The 16,103-nt window shown below is 45.4% G+C and overlaps 1 protein-coding gene across 3 annotated transcripts; it reads right to left on the reverse strand.

Moving 5' to 3' along the window:
• Positions 1–4,008: 4,008 nt before the first annotated feature.
• On the reverse strand, positions 4,009–9,285 carry LOC100280334 (vacuolar-type H+-pyrophosphatase5). 3 transcript variants are annotated; one of them, XM_035962224.1, is made up of 9 exons: positions 8,857–9,285; positions 7,605–7,730; positions 6,648–7,222; positions 6,104–6,483; positions 5,897–5,983; positions 5,481–5,811; positions 4,799–5,209; positions 4,643–4,702; positions 4,009–4,542 (listed from the first exon to the last, which is right to left on the reverse strand). In XM_035962224.1, the coding sequence occupies exons 3-9, from the start codon at positions 7,173–7,175 to the stop codon at positions 4,336–4,338; spliced, it is 2,004 nt and encodes a 667-aa protein (XP_035818117.1). In that variant the 5' UTR covers positions 7,176–7,222; positions 7,605–7,730; positions 8,857–9,285; the 3' UTR covers positions 4,009–4,335. The 3 variants fall into 3 exon arrangements, with proteins under 3 accessions (XP_035818117.1, XP_035818118.1, NP_001146732.1); XM_035962225.1 differs by lacking the exon at positions 8,857–9,285 and adding an exon at positions 7,931–8,686; NM_001153260.1 differs by lacking the exon at positions 7,605–7,730 and having other exon boundaries at positions 4,012–4,542; positions 8,857–9,221.
• Positions 9,286–16,103: the final 6,818 nt, after the last annotated feature.

Raw genomic sequence — 16,103 nt, forward strand, 5'->3', positions numbered from 1 at the left:
TTCGACTTCGGTTACGCGCGAGCTTGCTGAGAGGGAGAAGAAAGCGCTGACGGAAGGGGCCCACAAACAGAGAGACCTGTGTCCGCGCACGGCTGAGACGGCCAGGCGTGGCCCACACGTCGGCGTCAAGCGCACGATTGAGAGAGTTGGGCTGGCAAGTGAAGTTGGGTCGCGCGGGAGTGGGGAGATGGTGGGCCGAAAAGGAGAAGAGCGGCCCAGCTAGGGTTTTCTTCCCCTTTTCTTTTTTTACATTTTCTTTTATTCTCTCCTCCCTTTCAAATTAAAATCTCAAATTTGAATTCCACTCAATTTGTGAATTTAAACTCACCTTTAACAGTACAATGTGAACTTACTATTATGGCGGAATTTTATTTATTTATTTATTTATTTTAGTATTTTCTTTTCTCTATTTTCTATCCCCCTTTTGATTTACAAATTTAAAATTCAAATACAAGATAGAGTTTAGGAATTCAATTCTTTAATACATACTCAAAATCAACTATGATGCATTAGATGTATACTTATTTTAATTATTTTATTTATTTGATAGATGTTAGAACTATGAAACACACTCCTATTATTTTCTTTCTTTTTAGAAAAGTAGTATTTTGAATTTAGGATAAGAAGTAAAAGTTACTTCAAAATTAAATATTCCTGTAAATAAAGGCTTATGGTGCATTATTTAATGATATGCATAATTATTTAGTTGAATAGAAAACTTTTCTATTGCTTCTTTTCCAAAATAATTCTTGGTTTTCAAAATTCAGTCCTCAGTTTTCAACACTCAAGTATAATTTGAGATATCTGAATTTACTATTTTATTTCTTCATATATTCATTTTATTATTATTATTATCATTTTTTATACAAATTTTGGGCCTTACAATCTTGAAGCCATCCAACAACAAGTTGAGAAACATAAGGAGAAGATGCTTTGGGTTTCTCAGCTGCAGAAGAAAATTGGCGAAGCATCAAAGCAAATGCGTAACATAACACAACAAATTGAACAACCAGAAGAGCAACATTGTAAGAGGAACCTTTGTCATGAGGACAACAACTATGATGACTTTCTATATGATGATGCTTTTCTATTGGTTATAGAATTACAAGGTACACCATGGCCACCATTGTACAGTCCAATTCAATTGTCAATGCATGATAGCTTGTTAGATCTAGGGATGGCAAAGGGTCGGGTGGAGCAAAACCCGTCCGCGATCATACCGAGGGTGTAATTCTAAACCTGCACCCAAACCCGTTGGGTTTCGGGTGGGTTTTGGGTCACTCGAGGATTTTACTTATTGTACACTTTTAAGCGATAATTCAACTATAAGCAATTAAATACAAGCAATAATCTCTACTACTTATTAAGGCTGCAATAGTAGTCTGCCATTCCCTGTTCTGCCACTATTCCATGTTCTGTCTTTCCGATTCCCTTCTCCCCGCCCTTTTCGGAGATTGGCTGCAGTTACTAATTCATGATCTGGCATGTACAGAATGAAAACTTCATTCTCGATTCTACGAGAATTTTTATGAAAGCATTTCATTTGCTTCTCTTCCATGGAAGTTTCATTTTCCCAGAATGTATCCTAATTTTTGGCCTAATTCTTCTTCTGATGATCGATTTAACCTCTGATCAAAAAGATAGACCTTGGTTCTATTTCATCTCTTCAACAAGTTTAGTAATAAGCATAACGGCCCTATTGTTCCGATGGAGAGAAGAACCTATAATTAGCTTTTCGGGAAATTTCCAAACGAACAATTTCAACGAAATCTTTCAATTTCTTATTTTATTATGTTCAACTGTTCTGTCTTTCCGATTCCCTTCTTCCCGCGCACAGTCCATTCCCATGTTCTGCCACCATTCTATATCTATCATTCTCATTCCCATCCCCGCAAAGCTCATTCCTATTCCCATTCTCATTCCCCGTACAGCCGACGTCTAGCTAAAATTAAAAAAATAGACATGGCCCCAAGGGGATTCGAACTCATGACCTCTAAGCAAATGCCAGCAGTAGTTACCGCTACACCACATGCATGTTTATGCCTACATCTATAACAGGAAACACATCTACTACATCTCTCCCCAAGCTCACCTGCTACCCTTGCACAATGCGTAGTAGTAGATAAGTATCACCGAAATTCTTGAATTATATTTTTGGATGGAGGGAGTAGTATTTAAAGAAGAGCCTTGCATGAAATTTCTTTTGTTTGAATAATGTTTTCAACTTAAATTCATTTTTTGCATGCGTGACATTTATTCTTCGTAATATTTTTTTCCATTGATCTGACTTGTGAGTCATTTTTATAAATCAACGCCAAACATGAATCCATGTTTCTTACTTGAAAACCCCGAACAAACACCATTAGCAGGAGGCACTCGCGTTGGGGTCGCTCATCGACAACGGGAAGAAACTTGGCAACTGCCAGTTCGACCTCTAGAAACAGTCCTACGTGGCCTCATGTGCCGCTATGTACGACAAGCTCTGGCGTAGCCGCCGCTTGGACGCGGTGCAGAGCGGTTGCTCCGCGCTGTCCATCGTCAAGCAAGGGGACCTCATGGTCGTCGCCAACGTCGGCGACTCTCGGGTTGTTCTGGACATCGCATTCGACGACGACGTCATCACGCCGTCCAGCTCATCGTCCACCTGAAGCCCAACCTGCCACGTAAGTCGCTACTGACCGGCAATGAATTCTTGTGTATTGGGAAGATGGTCGTTGCTGACGTTGTGTGTGTCGTTGAACATGATGTATGTAGAGGAGTAGCGCATCTGGTGGTGCAACGACCAGGGGTACTACCTTGTTGATGAGCCCAGAGTGCACTTCATATTACAGCCCAACCAAGAGTCATCGGTACTCGGTTTGTCGCACGTGTTCGACGACTACTATATCGAAGACCGTGGCGTCATCTTGACGCAGGAGGTGACGCAGAGGAGGACCGACAACAATGACCAATTCATCATCCTCGCCACCGTTTTGTGCCGACTTGCCTTTAATTCTCTTCGCAAACACACACTTGCCTTTTTGTTTAAGCGAAACCGTATGGTGGTACTTGTCTGATGACTAACGATGTACGGGGGAATTTCTTCCTGCATGTGTGGAACGCGCTCTCCAATGATGAGATCATGCAAATCGTGACATATATCGAAGTCTGTATGATACTGATGGTTGCAATGTAGTGGTGAAACAAATAGATTAAAATAACAAAATTTATGTATGGCCAGAATCACAAATTGATTATAAAACATTTTCTCATAACAGTATAACACATATTTTGTATATAAATTATCGTAGTATACTGGTATTATATATTCCCGTTGCAACGCACGAGCACTCAGCTAGTTTAGTTATATTTATGGATTTTAAGTCTTCTCACGTTGATAAACAATAAAACACTTTATGAATCATTGGCCAAGTCACTTATTTAAAATAATTACTATTATATCTTAATCATCATTGCACAAAAAATAATAAATAAACCAAATTCCGGGTCGGGTGTGAGTCACCCGCGGGTTGAAATAGAAACCCGCACCCGCGAAACTTTGGGTCGGGTGCAGGTTGCACCTGCGGGTCAAAATCTTCACCCATATCTGCACCCGTCGGGTTGTGAGGTTTGCAAGTTAAATTGTCATCTCTAGTTAGATCCGAAACAAATCTTGATGAACTATAGTTTTGCTTAATTTAAAAATTAGAGTTTGATTGGTTTTTTGTTATACTCTAGAATTTGTTAATAACTTTAAACTCAAAAGCCCGATCGATATGATTTATTATGTTATTAAACTTTTGAATCTAGAAGTCTGAGCGACATGATTTTAATTAGGTTAGTTCTACAATTTATCTAGCTTATGCTATTAAAATTTAAATCCTGAGGTCCGATCGACATGATTTTAATTGGGTTTGTTGTATAATTTTATCTAGTTTATACTATTAAAATAAGGTCGATGAGTTACAGATTTTGATCGGTCACTGATTGACTATTCTACCGCCATACACTCCTACGCAGAGTTTCAAGTTTCACAAACACAGGTAAATCTGACTTGTGCATTCCTTGATCATCATCATCGAAATATCTACATGCAGTATCAAACTTCCCAACACATCCATGTCCAAATTCCAATCCTGTAGAATGCTAGACGTTTTTGCTCCACTCGGCTACTGCATCTAGACCCAAAAACTAGGTGATACCACGGCTGACAAGTTCAACAAGACTGCGACACAGTACAAGCGAAACAAAAAAGGATGAAGTGCACCATATGGGTAAACTGAAACTTCTCTATGACATATATCTAGTGCTCTCCCCCGGCAAAAATAAACTACCCATCCATCTTCCATTCTTCCTCTAAAGCCATTTGAAGAGGATGCCTCCATGGGTGGCGAAGAAGGGAGCAAAGACAAGGGACTCGACAGCCATGAGCTTGATGAGGATGTTCAGCGAGGGGCCTGAGGTGTCCTTGAGGGGATCACCGATGGTGTCACCGATGACAGCAGCCTTGTGTGGGTCTGAACCTTTCGGGCCCAAGGTTCTTGCATGCTCAGATGCACCAGCCTGTAAAATCCATGAGCAGAACCAAATTTAATCCAATTGAGCAAATATGGGGTTGGAACAAACCTTCTGAATTGAGATGCTATCGTCCTCCAGGTTTTACCTCAATGTATTTCTTTGCGTTGTCCCAGGCACCTCCAGTGTTGGATGCAGAGATGGCAATCTGAATAGAAACAATATAGATTATGAATGAAACATGCAGCATGGCAAGAAGTTATAACAATGAAAACAGTCATATATGTTGAAAAAGAGTGTCAACCTGGACACCAGAAACAAGAGCACCAGCAAGAACTCCAGAGAGGGTTTCAACACCAAAGAAGATCCCCACAATAAGAGGTGTAAGCATGACAAGTGCACCAGGTGGGATCATCTCCTTGATAGATGCATCAGTAGAGATCTTAACACACGTCGCATAGTCAGGCTTGGTAATGCCCTCCATGAGCCCAGGGATGGTGTTGAACTGCCTGCGGACTTCCTCAACCATCTTGAGTGCTGCACTTCCAACACTCTTCATTGTCATCGCTGAGAACCAGTATGGGAGCATGGCACCAACAATCAGTCCAATGAAAACTTTGGGTGTCAGAACATCAACAGTCGAGATCTCAGCACGGCTGACAAAAGCACCAAAGAGGGCAAGAGACACCAAGGCTGCTGAACCTATTGCAAAACCCTACATGCACAAAATCATGGGAGTGAGCATTTAGTCCTTCAAATGCACATTTTACAAAGGAAAATAACAAATGCATTGAGGGCTAGTTTGGGAACCATAAAACCAGAGGGGATTGGAGGGGCTACAATCCCCTTCTTACTCAATTTTGAATAAGAAGCGGATTCTAACCTCTCCAATCCCCTTCGATTTTGTGGCTACCAAATTAGCCCTGAAAGTGTTGTGGCCAATTCTGAAGAAACATATTGTAATTAACAGTGGGATTGACATTTACCTTCCCAATGGCAGCAGTAGTATTTCCAGCAGCATCAAGAGCATCAGTTCTCTCACGGATTCTGTGGCTCATGCCAGCCATTTCAGCAATTCCTCCAGCATTGTCACTGATAGGACCATAGGCATCAATGGCAAGGCCAGTAGCGATTGTGCTGAGCATTCCAAGAGCAGCCACAGCAACACCGTACATGGCAGCAAGGCTGAAGCTGAGAAAAATACTAAAAGCAATAGCAAAAATAGGGATAATGACGGATTTATATCCCAGAGCAAGGCCAAAGATGACATTCGTAGCAGCTCCAGTTCTGCAGGAATCAGCAACATCCTGTACAGGACTGCACAAGGAAATTCATGTAGTCAGATGCTTGAAGCAATATATAAATAAGAGCAACTAATAAATATGATCAAAATTGTATGCACCTGTATGCATTGCTTGTGTAATACTCCGTAACAAATCCAATAACTAGTCCTGCCCACAGACCAACTGCCACGCATAGGAATAATTGCCTACCAAATTTAGATCAAAGTGAGGTGTATTTAAGAAAAAATGTTACTAAAATATAGGAAATCAATTGAAGAAAAAAAGGTTATTAAAATATAGGGAATCAATTGAAGAAATGGCAGTACCAGTTATACACCGTCTTCTGCACACCAAAGTTGAAGATTGTGAATGTATATGGAAGCCCTAACCAACTGACAAGTGCAATGCCAACAGTCATCACAGCAGTGGAAATTATAAGCTGCTTCTTGAGAGCCGGCTCAATTTCATCTACAGCCTTGATCTCAAAGAAATCAGTTGCAAAAAGAGTGGTTATCAAGCAAGCTATGATACCCACAGAGCTAATGAGGAGTGGGTACAACATAGGGGTGAATTCATGATTGATCCCGAATGAAGAGATTGAGGCAACGACAAGCGCAGCGCATGAAGACTCAGCATAAGAGCCAAAGAGATCTGACCCCATACCAGCAATATCTCCAACATTGTCACCAACATTGTCCGCAATGACCTGCAAGACGCAGAAGTCAGATTTCAATGTAACATGTTGGTGTAAAACTGTAAATATCCATCCAAACGACATTACCGTGGTCAATAACATGTTACAGAGCTTCAGCACAAAGGATTAAATAAACTCATGTTTAAGATGTGACTCTTCAGAAATAGAATACTTACAGCTGGGTTTCTCGGATCATCTTCAGGGATATTCCTTTCGACTTTCCCAACAAGATCAGCACCAACATCAGCAGCTTTAGTGTAAATCCCACCACCAACACGACCAAAAAGAGCCATAGAAGAACCACCAAGACCATAACCAGTGATAGCCTCATAAAGGCCCTCCCAGTCATCACCATAATAAATTCCAAACAAGTTGATTGCAATATAAAGAACAAAAAGGCCACTAGCAGCAAGCAGGAAGCCCATCACAGCACCAGAGCGGAAAGCGGTAATGAATGCCTTTCCAACACCCTTCCTAGCCTCAAGAGTTGTCCTGGCATTTGCATATGTGGCAATCTTCATTCCAAGGAAACCAGAAACAAGAGAGGTGACTGCACCAAGCACAAAGGCAATGGTGCTGAAGATAGCATTGGCAAGGGCAGGCTTGCACGTCTTGCCCTTGCTGTAGTGGCATGGCTGACTCTTGGTACTGAAGCTCTCAACAGAACCAAGGAAGAGGAAGATCAGGACAGCAAAAATGCCCATGAATAGTCCCACATACTTGTATTCAGTGAAAAGGAAAGAAGTTGCTCCTGTTTAAAACAAAGCAAGGCTTATTTAGAACCACAAGTGCAAATACAATTATACAATAAAACCGGACAATAATCGCTACTAAGGGAAGGCCTAAAAATGATGACAGAACTATCAAATACTGAAGATATTGACTTAACAGCAAAAATACAATAGGATGATAAGCAGTACTTATCCTCTTTTATTGGTGTGATGTTAACTACGACACAACTGGACATGTCACCCAAGAAGCATGTCAACATCAAAATAGGCAGAATAATACCTAAGTTAAAAATAAATGATGGACTGTAATCCTCATCTCCTCATGAGAAAGGGAAGCAAAGCAGAAAGTAGCAATACTAAAGTAACTAATAAAATGTGCATATCATGGGACAAGAGCCATACAAAATCTTCATACGGACTACTCTGCTGGTTCACAAAATCTTCATATGGACTACTCTGCTGGTTCACAAAAATCTTCATACGGACTACTCTGCTGATTCCTGTAAGGATAATGAGCATAGTATGGCTCTGCAAGGGAAGCATAAACCAATCACCATAATGCTAATCCTATTGTAAGAAACAAATCCTGAGCAAAGACATGGCCAGAATCCAGCCAATATCATTACCAACATGAGGCAGCCAATAATGCAAGCACCCACCCAACAGAGGACAAACTGCTTTTAAACTCTGCAGGCACCTTCAGACAGGCACTGTGCACTAATAATTACCTTACATGACACTGTTGAATGGACCACAAGATCTCTGGTCCATGTGCGTCTGTTCTACGACTACGATTCCTTCCAAGTTCAGCGGATGCGGTTGAAAACAAAACTATTTTCTACCTGCTACAATAATGCAAATCCACGGAAAGTTCGTTATCGAGTTATCCTACTAGGGAAGCAAGGACCACAGGTGCAGCAAGCAACGTATCTGCTGCCTGCAGTAACTTATCCTATCCCCACAGGCCACAAGATGGTCACAGCACAGGCCACAGGATGGTCACAGCAAGGACTTATACCGGGACCTCTTGAGAACAGAGCACTGCCATTAGATCTGTATATATGAACACATCCAGCCCCACCACAAATATCTCACAAAAAAATCTAGTAGGGACGAGAAACAGTTTAGTTACCGCAATAAGGACACACGCAGCTAAAAACTATAAGATGCGCTGTGTTAAGCGGGAGCATCCGTAGTTTATTGTTGGATCTGACTGTGCAGGCACACGGCAGGAAAAATCCATGCAACAAACTAACAAACATGGGACACCATCTGATCGAGAGCACAGTTTTAGACTGAATTGCCTTAATCCATAAAACAAACTAACAAACAAGGAACACTAGCTGATCGAGAGCACAGTTTTAAACTGAACCGCCTAAAGAATTAAGAAACGCCTGAAATTCTATTCGCGCGCCTGGTGGACTCTGCACTGCAAACTGATATGAGCCATAATCGAGTAAGTAAAACTTATTAGGTTCCCGCCGCAAGCAAACAAAACAATAAAAACTGCAGAACGACCACCCACCCAACACCGAAGCAAAGCAGTCGAGCTTCTCAACCACTAAACAGCCAGAACCACAAGATCTACGATCAAGCGCCCTCGGATCCACAAAAATCCGAAAACACGAACAGCGGCATGGGCGCACAGCCTCACCTTCGGAGATGGCGTTCTGGATCTCGGCGTACTTGACGACGACGTTGTGCTCGTTGAGCCCCTCCTCCTCCTCGATGAGGTACTCGCTGGCGCCGGCGCCGGCGCCGCTCTTCCCGGCGGAGCCGTCTCCGCGGCGCGGCTCGGGGGAGAGCTTCACCTTGGAGACCAGCACCCACTGCAGCACCGCGAACGCGATGCCTACCACGGCCGCGACGGGCACCACCACCTGCGTGCCCAGCTCGGGCAGGAACGCCGACGAGGCCATTGCCCCCCGTGGAGGGATCCGGGGCGCGCGCTACGGGTTCGCTGCTCCCCAACTTTACGCGGATAATTTCGTGTGGAGTTCGTTCGAGCGCACGGCGGAGGGAGCAGAGCGGAGAGGAGAGGATGACACCGGCAGCCGCCATTTTATAGGAGAGGCGAGGCCACTGGATTCTCTGGAAGAGGGAGTGTAGGTAGGTGATGAGGTTGATGAGAAGGGTGTTTTGGTAATTTTCAGACGTTTTGGTAATTCTTTTCTTGTTTACCGTTTTCTTGTGAATTTCGGTGCTGGTTTTCAGTTCGATTTTTTTGTACAGTATACTATATATGAAATTGATGCCACCATGAATGGATGCGGATAGATGACTAAAATACTTTTTTAGTGTTGCAATGTTGTGCAATTAGAAATTGGGAATGATTGTGTTGAGTGAACGGTCTATGCTTAAAGGGGTGTTTGTTTAAGTTTATAATCTAAACAGATTATATAATCTAATAAATTTTGAACAACAAATTATATAACCCAAACAAACACCTCCTAAATATAACTGTATAATCACAACTGTGAGAAATGTCTTCTTAAATTTGTAAATTTGAAATGTTTCTAAGTAAGGCGGTGTGTAAATGTTACACCCCATCTCTGTCCATCTACAGCGTTCCCGGATAAGTTTGGATAGAAAGTGGGTAAACATTCTAAATTAATCTTCCATTACGGCAAAAGTGCCCATGCTTTTTTTATTTTCTCCAAATTTAATTGAGGGATCTCATTTCAATTGTCTTTAATGAGAGATGTTACACGAAATTTTAAAATCATCGTGTTTGTTCTTCACTCTCGAGCTTTTGACACGTATATAGATATTATGACTAGCAGATCGCGCATATGACTATGCAAAAATAAACAGACTCGCCTTTAAATGGCTAACATCTTGATCCAAATTTTCTGTGTGGGCTCCAACTGCCACAAATATATGCATATATATGGTCCAAGCCTAAAATGTGAAGCAAGCAAATCACAAATCGTGTGGTTGCCCCCTTCATCATCTTCTGGACCCCGGGTGGTCCCTGGACCGATGAGTAAATTGTCGCTGCGTGTCCCAGCCCAGATGGGTCGGCGCGAGACGGGACACAAAGAGGGAGAACAGTAAGGGGAAACCGTGGCCTTCGTGTTGTTCTGCGCCCAGGGCGGATGGATGCGCTTGCGGTAGGGGGTTACAAGCGTTCGCGTGGGAGAGAGAGAGCGAGAGCCTTATGCGCCGGCCTGTTCTCCCGCGCGGCCAACCTTCTCGTACGAGAGCCCTGGACCTTCCTTTTATAGGCGTAAGGAGAGGGTCCAGGTGTACAATTGGGGGTGTAGCAGTGTGCTAACGTGTCTAGCAGAGAGGAGCTAGAGCCCTAAGTCCATGTCGTCGTGGCAGTCGGAGAGGTTTTGGCACCCTGTTCATGTGATGTCGTGGCCGTCGGAGGAGAGCTGGAGCCCTGCGGAAGGACAGCTGTCGGGGCTGTCGAATCTTTGCTGACGTCTCCTTGCTTCCGTAAGGGGCTGAGAGCCGCCGTCGTCATGGACCACGCGGAGCGCCATCATTATTTGTTTACTGGGGCGAGCCAGATGGGACGCCGGTCTTGTTCCCCGTAGCCTGAGCTAGCTAGGGGCAGGGTAATGATGGCCCCCCTGGCGACATGGCCGGTCCGGACCCGAGTTTGGGCGAGGTGGCGATTTCTTCGAGGTCGAGGTTGAGTCCGAGCCCTAGGGTCGGGCGAGGTGGAGTCCATCGTCTTCCGGAGCCGAGGCTGAGTCCGAGCCCTGGGGTCGGGCGAGGCGGAGTTCGTCGTCTTCCGGAGCCGAGGCTGAGTCCGAGCCCTGGGTCGGGCGAGGCGGAGTTCGTCGTCTTCTGGAGCCGAGGCTGAGTCCGAGCCCTGGGTCGGGCGAGGCAGACCGTCTTCCGAGGCCGAGGCTGAGTCCGAGCCTTGGGGTCGGGCGAGGCGGAGTCCGTCGTCCAGCGTCGAGGTTGAGCCCGAGCGCTGGGGTCGGGCGAGGCGGAGCTTCCTATGGCGCCCGAGGCTGGACTTAGCTGCTGTCAACCTCACTCTGTCGAGTGTCACAGCAGTCGGAGCGACACAGGCGGCGTTGTTTTCTTGTCAGGTCGGTCAGTAGAGCGGCGAAGTGACTGCGGTCACTTCGGCTCTGTCAACTGAAGAGCGCGCGTCAGGAAAAGGTGTCTGGCGATCCTTGCATTAAATGCTCCTGTGATACGGTCGGTTGGCGTGGCGATCTGGCCAAGGTTTCTTCTCTGCGAAGACTGGGCCTCGGGCGAGCCGAAGGTGTGTCTGTTGCTTGAGGGGGCCCTCGGGCGAGACGTGAATCCTCTAGGGTCGGCTGCCTTTGCCCGAGGCTGGGCTCGGGCGAGGCGAGATCGTGTCCCTTGAGTGGACTGAGCCTTGACCTTAATCGCGCCCATCAGGCCTTTGCAGCTTTGTGCTGATGGGGGTTACCAGCTGAGATTAGGAGTCTTGGGGGTACCCCTAATTATGGTCCCCGACAGTAGCCCCCGAGCCTCGAAGGGAGTGTTAATACTCGCTTGGAGGCTTTTGTCGCACTTTTTTGCAAGGGGACCGGCCTTTCTCGGTTGCATTTCGTTCCGGTGGGTGCACGCGAGCGCACCCGCCGGGTGTAGCCCCCGAGGCCTCGGAGGAGTGGTTTGACTCCTTCGAGATCTTAGCGCGTTTCGTGATGCTTCGGCCGGTCTGGTTGTTCCCTCATGCGAACTGGCCGTAGCCCGAGTGCATAGTCGGGTCCCAAGTTCTCGGGCTGGTATGTTGACGCTGTCAACGGTTTGGCCGGAGCCGGGTTTGCGAGAGCAGCCCCCGAGCCTCCGCACAGAGCGAGAGGACGGTCAAGGACAGACTCGGCTTTTTTCATACGCCCCTGCGTCGCCTTTCCGCAAAAAGGAGGGGGGGAAAGCGCCATGTTGCCCTCGGAGGGCGCCGAACATGATGTCTCCAGTGAGTTGCTAGCGGGTGATCCAAGTGGATGCACGTGCCCCATTCGTTAGGGGTCGGCTAGTGGCCCGGAGGCGCGCTCCAAAAGTACCTGCGGGTGATTCGCTGGACCCGGTCCCCTTTTGACGGGGTCCGAGGGCTCGATGCCTCCCTCTGGTGGGATTCCATTACAAAATTGTTCCCGTCGGTCTCGGAAATGTCCTAGGGTACCTCGGGAGCGTAGCCCGAGTGAAAGTCGCCTAGAGGGGGGGTGAATAGGGCGAAACTGAAATTTACAAATATAAACACAACTACAAGCAGGGTTAGCGTTAGAAATAAAATCGAGTCCGCGAGAGAGGGCGCAAAACAAATCGCAAGCAAATGAAGAGTGTGACACGCGGATTTGTTTTACCGAGGTTCGGTTCTTGCAAACCTACTCCCCGTTGAGGAGGCCACAAAGGCCGGGTCTCTTTCAACCCTTCCCTCTCTCAAACGGTCCCTCGAACCGAGTGAGCTTCTCTTCTCAAATCAAAGTCGGGAACAAAACTTCCCCGCAAGGGCCACCACACAATTGGTGCCTCTTGCCTTGATTACAATGGAACTTTGATCACAAGAACAAGTGAGAAAGAAAAAGAAGCAATCCAAGCGCAAGAGCTCGAAAGAACACAAGCAAATCACTCTCTCTAGTCACTATGGCGTTGTGTGGAAATTGGAGAGGATTTGATCTATTTGGTGTGTCTAGAATTGAATGCTAGAGCTCTTGTAGTAGTTGGGAAGTGGAAAACTTGGATGCAATGAATGGTGCGGTGGTTGGGGTATTTATAGCCCCAACCACCAAAAGTGGCCGTTGGGAGTCTGTCTGCACGATGGCGCACCGGACAGTCCGGTGCACACCGGACAGTCCGGTGCACACCGGACAGTCCGGTGCCCCCTGCCACGTCATCACTGTCGTTGGATTCTAGCCGTTGGAGCTTCTGTCTTGTGGGCCCGCCTGGGTGTCCGGTGCACACCGGACATGCACTGTTCCTTGTCCGGTGTGCCGGAGTGGGCGCGCCTGACATCTGCGCGCGCAGAGCGTGCATTAAATGCGCGGCAGAGAGCCGTTGGCGCGGAGATAGTCGTTGCTCCGGAGTCGCACCGGACAGTCCGGTGCACACCGGACAGTCCGGTGAATTATAGTGGACTAGCCGTTGGAGTTTCCCGAAGCTGGCGAGTTCCTGAGGCCGACCTCCCTTGGCGCACCGGACACTGTCCGGTGTACACCGGACAGTCCGGTGAATTATAGCGGAGTCGCCTCTGGAAATTCCCGAAGGTGGCAAGTTTGCGTTGGAGTCCTCTGGTGCACCGGACACTGTCCGGTGGTGCACCGGACAGTCCGGTGCTCCCAGACCAGAGGGCCTTTGGTTCCCACTTGGCTCCTTTGTTGAATCCAAAACTTGGTCTTTTTATTGGCTGAGTGTGAACCTTTTACACCTGTGTAATCTATACACTTAGGCAAACTTAGTTAGTCCAAATGTTTGTGTTGGGTAATTCAACCACCAGAATTAATTTGGGACTAGGTGTAAGCCTAATTCCCTTTCAATCTCCCCCTTTTTGGTGATTGATGCCAACACAAACCAAAGCAAATAGAGAAGTGCATAATTGAACTAGTTTGCATAATGTAAGTGTAAAGGTTGTTTAGAATTGAGCCAATATAAATACTTACAAGATATGCATGGATTGTTTCTCTCTTATATAACATTTTGGACCACGCTTGCACCACGAGTTTTGTTTTTGCAAACTCTTTTGTAAATCCTTTTCAAAGTTCTTTTGCAAATAGTCAAAGGTGAATGAATAAGATTTTGCAAAGCATTTTCAAGATTTGAAATTTTCTCCCCCTGTTTCAAATGCTTCTCCTTTGACTAAACAAAACTCCCCCTAGAAGAGATCCACCTCTTAGTGCTCAAGAGGGTTTTGATGTATCATTTTGAAATACTACTTTCTCCCCCTTTTGAATACGATAGGATACTAATTGAAAAAAATATTCAACACCGAGTTTTTGAAAATTGAAATAGGTGGTGGTGCGGTCCTTTTGCTTTGGGCTCATTTCTCCCCCTTTTTGGCATGAATCGCCAAAAACGGAATCATTAGAGCCCTCGAAGTGCTATCTTCCCCTTTGGTCATAAATAAATGAGTTAAGATTATACCAAAGGCGAAGTCCGGTCCTTTTCTTTGATGCTCATTTCTCCCCAAAGAATAGAGAGTTGCTTGGAGTGATGGCGAAGTATGAGTTATGGAGTGGAAGCCTTTGTCTTCGCTGAAGACTTCAATTCCCTTTCAATATGCCTATGACTTGGTTTGAAATAGACTTGAAAGCACATTAGTCATAGCATATGAAAGAGATATGATCAAAGGTATATTAATGAGCTATGTGTGCAATCTAACAAAAGAAATTGCGTGAATCAAGAATATTGAGCTCATGCCTAAGTTTGGTAAAAGATTGTTCATCAAGAGGCTTGGTAAAGATATCGGCTAATTGATCTTTAGTGTTAATGTAAGAAATCTCGATATCTCCCTTTTGTTGGTGATCCCTAAGAAAATGATACCGAATGGCTATGTGCTTAGTGCGGCTATGCTCGACGGGATTGTCGGCCATTTTGATTGCACTCTCATTATCACATAGCAAAGGGACTTTGGTTAATTTGTAACCGTAGTCCCGCAGGGTTTGCCTCATCCAAAGCAATTGCGCGCAACAATGGCCTGCGGCAATGTACTCGGCTTCGGCGGTGGAAAGAGCGACCGAATTTTGCTTCTTTGAAGCCCAAGACACCAAGGATCTTCCCAAGAACTGGCAAGTCCCCGATGTGCTCTTCCTATTGATTTTGCACCCCGCCCAATCGGCATCCGAATAACCAATTAAATCAAATGTGGATCCCCTAGGATACCAAAGCCCAAACTTAGGCGTATAAGCCAAATATCTCAAGATTCGTTTTACGGCCGTAAGGTGAGCTTCCTTAGGGTCGGCTTGGAATCTTGCACACATGCATACGGAAAGCATAATATCCGGTCGAGATGCACATAAATAGAGTAAAGAACCTATCATTGACTGGTATACCTTTTGATCCACAGACTTACCTCCCGTGTCGAGGTCGAGATGCCCATTGGTTCCCATGGGTGTCTTGATGGGCTTGGCATCCTTCATTCCAAACTTGCTTAGAATATCTTGAGTGTACTTGGTTTGGCTTAGGAAGGTGCCCTCTTGGAGTTGCTTTACTTGAAATCCTAGAAAATACTTCAACTCCCCCATCATAGACATCTCGAACTTTTGTGTCATAATCCTACTAAACTCTTCACATGTAGACTCGTTAGTAGACCCAAATATAATATCATCAACATAAATTTGGCATACAAACAAGTCATTTTCAAGAGTTTTAGTAAAGAGTGTAGGATCGGCCTTTCCGACTTTGAAGCCATTAGCAATAAGGAAATCTCTAAGGCATTCATACCATGCTCTTGGGGCTTGCTTGAGTCCATAAAGCGCCTTAGAGAGCTTATAGACATGGTTAGGGTACTCACTGTCTTCAAAGCCGGGAGGTTGCTCAACATAGACCTCTTCCTTGATTGGTCCATTGAGGAAGGCACTTTTCACGTCCATTTGATAAAGCTTAAAGCCATGGTAAGTAGCATAGGCTAATAGTATGCGAATTGACTCAAGCCTAGCTACGGGTGCATAGGTTTCACCGAAATCCAAACCTTCGACTTGGGAGTATCCTTTGGCCACAAGTCGAGCTTTGTTCCTTGTCACCACACCATGCTCATCTTGCTTGTTGCGGAAGACCCATTTGGTTCCTACAACATTTTGGTTAGGACGTGGAACTAAATGCCATACCTCATTCCTCGTGAAGTTGTTGAGCTCCTCTTGCATTGCCACTACCCAATCCGAATCTTGGAGTGCTTCCTCTATCCTGTGTGGCTCAATAGAGGAAACAAACGAGTAATGTTCACAAAAATGTGCAACACGAGATCTAGTAGTT

This window comes from Zea mays, chromosome 9, assembly GCF_902167145.1.
Source record: "Zea mays cultivar B73 chromosome 9, Zm-B73-REFERENCE-NAM-5.0, whole genome shotgun sequence".
NCBI classification, from domain to species: domain Eukaryota; kingdom Viridiplantae; phylum Streptophyta; class Magnoliopsida; order Poales; family Poaceae; genus Zea; species Zea mays.

Excerpts from the sequence above, each read along its gene's own strand:
- LOC100280334 (NM_001153260.1), bottom strand. The coding sequence starts at position 9,121 with ATGGCCTCGTCGGCGTTCCTGCCCGAGCTGGGCACGCAGGTGGTGGTG. Across the intron at positions 5,210-5,480 it reads CTACTGCTGCCATTGGGAAG|GGTTTTGCAATAGGTTCAGC; the intron begins GTAAATGTCAAT and ends TTGTGCATGTAG. Across the intron at positions 4,703-4,798 it reads CTCTTGTTTCTGGTGTCCAG|ATTGCCATCTCTGCATCCAA; the intron begins GTTGACACTCTT and ends GTTTCTATTCAG.